The 3,641-nt window shown below is 36.6% G+C and overlaps 1 protein-coding gene across 1 annotated transcript; it reads right to left on the minus strand.

Annotated features, from left to right (window-relative positions):
- Window positions 1–1,642: 1,642 nt before the first annotated feature.
- LOC103276049 (olfactory receptor 13D1-like) lies at window positions 1,643–2,779 on the minus strand. Its single transcript, XM_008073468.1, is given in 1 exon segment — window positions 1,643–2,779. A coding segment is annotated over 1 exon segment (1,137 nt).
- Between the last annotated feature and the right edge of the window lie 862 nt (window positions 2,780–3,641).

Genomic DNA, 3,641 nt, shown 5'->3' on the forward strand with positions numbered 1-3,641 from the left:
TTCCTAATGAAAAGCAGGCAATGGGTTATACTTTCTTTTTTTATTTGACCTTATCGTGAAAGTGTACAAATCCTAAGTGTACAGCTTGATATATTTTCACAAACAAAACACATCATTCAAGGTGCTTGTAGATTAGACTTCAATATTTCTAGATCATTGCTGTTGAGGAGTTTATTTTAAAACTTCCTGAAAATTTCCAAGAGAAAAATTCTAAGAGTGGAAGCTGCAGTCTGCTTTGGGGGTGGACTCACTCTCTATTATGGGCCATGATGAGGGTGGCTTTGAGTTATGTATCCACTCATTTTATGGGAGGGAAGTATTACTGATTCTTATGGGAGAAGACCGTTGAAAACAGACATTATCAACCTGGTAACAGAACAGGTGCTTAAGAGGAAAATGGACTTAAGAGGGCCCACAAGGGGCATGACTAATAAATACCAAAAAGCAATGATATTTAATGTTTATTTCATTTTCTTGCTGCATCATAGTCCCTTTATCTTATTTTCAAGCTTTGTTAAACATGCTGGCCCTTTGAATGTGGCTGTTTAGGAGACATATGTGTATGCTTTGTGGGGAAAATGTACTGCTGAGCATTTAAATAATACAGAGACATACAAATACCAGAGACATATGGTGGAAAAGTTTAGAATAAAAATATGGAGCAAAAATGAAAACCAGAACCTAGAAAAATGTAACCACTCCTCAGAAATTGAGGAGGTGACTGATTATTATAGGCTCAGAGAATAGACATTAGATTATTGTTATTTCATTATTAAAGGGAAGGCGAACTCTTGAAATCTAGAGTATTTGGGACTACTTAGATAATATATTCTCTAATTTTTTTGCTTCAATAATATGAGTGAAAATAGGGATACAAAGGAATACTTTAGTTAGGATTATATGTTTATAAGTGACAAAACTCATCTCAAAATTAGTTTTTTAAAGTAAAAGATAATTTATTCACTCAAATAACAAAATGAGTAATTGTGAAACTGACTTTAGACACACCTGAATCAGAGAGTTAAAATGACAGCATCAGATACCCTCTCTCTCCTTACACCTTCTTTTTGCCTCTCAGACTTTCCCCACGTACTGACAGATTGGTTCTAGATGTATATTCCACCGGTTTAGCAACCCTAGCTGAAAGAGTGCTTCTTTTCTCATACTGGAACAGCTTTCTTGGGTTGAGTATGATTAGCCTGATTTGAGCTACCTCAAATGGATCACTATACCTAGAGGGATTTGTTTTTTTATTGGTTAGGCCTTTGTTCAGTGCTTGAGTATTTCCAGAACTTTGGGTTAGCCCCAGCCAGTACCACATGAACTCAGAGAGAGAGACTATTGAATTGGCAAAAGAAAAAGATGTATTATTTTACAAAAAGAGGAAATGTTGGACAACAACAAAGCAATAGATGTTAAATTCAAAATGACTTATAAAAGAGATCAGAAGACAGAATGAAGGAAGTGCAAGGAAGAAGATGAAGAAGGGAGGAAGGGGAAGGAAAAGAAGAAGGAAGAAATGGAAGAGAAAAAAAGAAGAGGAAAACAAGGAAGAAAGAGAGATAGGGAGGATAAAGGAGATAGCAGAGAGTGGAGAAGAAAGAGCAGATTTATTTTGATGAAAAACCCTATATGGAATCAATTAATCGAACTGCATACAGCTGGAATCTCTGCAGACAAGACACCATGTAGAAGGTTTACATGGGCATTCTGTGTTGAAAGAATGGGAATCCAATATTTGGCTTAACAAGTAGACATACTCTCTTGACGCTGGGTTCCATGAGTTTATCTGTGAATACAAAACACCTGATCTGATCACATGTCTCAAGGTCTTTAATGTTTTCCACAGAGGTAAGTGTCTGCTTAGTACTTTTCTCACAGCTTCTTTGACTTCCTTATTCCTCAGGCTGTAGATGATGGGGTTCAACATTGGTGTTACCACTCCACAGGACAGTGAGATGATTTCATTGGATACTTTTGTGTACTTTGATTTGGGTTTCATGTGCATAAAAAGAGCTGAACCATAGAATAAGATGACCACAGTCAGGTGAGCTGAACAGGTAGAAAAGGCTTTTCCTCTTCCCTCAGCAGAATCAATTCTCAGGAGAGAAGAGAGAATGAACATATAGGAGACAAAAATTAACAGTAGAGGAATCACCAATAAAACAATACTTGCCACTGCCATGATAAGCACATTCATGGAGAGATCTGAACATATAAGTTTAAGAAGAGCCAGAATCTCACAGCTTATATGATCAATGAGATTATTACCACAGAAAGGCAACACCATTGTCAGGACTGTTTGCACTAAGGAGGTCAGACAGCCTATAATCTAGGACCATGCAGCTATTTGCACATATAGCTCTCTGTTCATGATGATGGCGTACCTCAGTGGTTTGCAGATGGCCACATACCAATTGTAGGCCATCACAGACAGGAGGACACCCTCAGTGTAGCCCAAACCAAGGGAGATAACCATTTGCAGAGCACAGCCCATGAAGAAGATGGATTTTCCCTTTGACAAAAACATAACAAACATTGTAGGAATGGGTGATGATGTGTAGCAGGTGTCCAAAAATGAGAGATTTCCAAGGAAGAAGTACATGGGGGTGTGGAGGTGAGAATCCAGGATGCTGATGATAATGAGGAGGCTGTTTCCCAGGAGGATTATTATGTATGTGATGAGGCAGAGTATAAACAGAAAAATCTGGAGCTCTGAGTATTGGGAAAGCCCCACCAGAAAGACCTCTTTCACAGCAGAGTTGTTTCCCATCTCCATGTGTTCATTTCACCTGTGGGGTTGAGAATATGACATGATTCAGGGAGATTTGAATTTTTGATATGGATTTATTAAATCCCTTTCACTTCTACTCTGCTGTTTTATTCTTAGAACAGTTGCTGGAATCAGCAGTGATAAGGTTATTATATTAATTTTAGTAATGATGAAACAGGCTCTGAGAGATGGAGCAATACTACTTAATATCACATAACAGCAGAAAAGAGAATTGAGCTGGAAAGTGTCAGCCTATAATTACATAAAATCTAGGGACAAACTATTTTCAAATGCAGATATAAATATGAATTTCTTTATTAATGAATATTTTGAAATAAAACTTTATGATAAAGCTGAATCTAATGTTAAGTATCACATAGGTTTGGCACTATGCCACTTTCCTTGGTATGACTTTTTAAAATTATTTTTCTCAGTCTCAGCTAGCTTGGATACTAGTGTCAGCTAGAAAAAATCAGGGAAAGCTATAACTCTGTGGCATAGTTAAATTAGACAACATCTATTGCGTAGCAGGCATAGTAGGTAGTTCCAGCATATCATCTAAAATTATATGTAAGAAAATACAATATAATCAAATATAACTGTTAATATATAGTTATATGTTCATAAATATTGTAAATTAAAAATTTTAAAGTGTAGTTGTCTGGTTCAGAATGAAAATTGATTTTATTTGTTTTTTTAATTTTAGGGCAAGGAGATTAAATTTTGGGACCATAATTGATGCAACACGAACATTTTCTGATCCAGTGGGGACATCTAACCAACTAAGAGTCTGGGAATCATTGAAGTTTGGTTCCCAGGACCTTTCAAGTACTTAGGAGTCTGGATTGCCTTTATGAACAGGTTTCCT

This window comes from Carlito syrichta, unplaced genomic scaffold, assembly GCF_000164805.1.
Source record: "Carlito syrichta isolate Samal-C Ts95f unplaced genomic scaffold, Tarsius_syrichta-2.0.1 Scaffold315851, whole genome shotgun sequence".
In the NCBI taxonomy this organism is placed as follows: domain Eukaryota; kingdom Metazoa; phylum Chordata; class Mammalia; order Primates; family Tarsiidae; genus Carlito; species Carlito syrichta.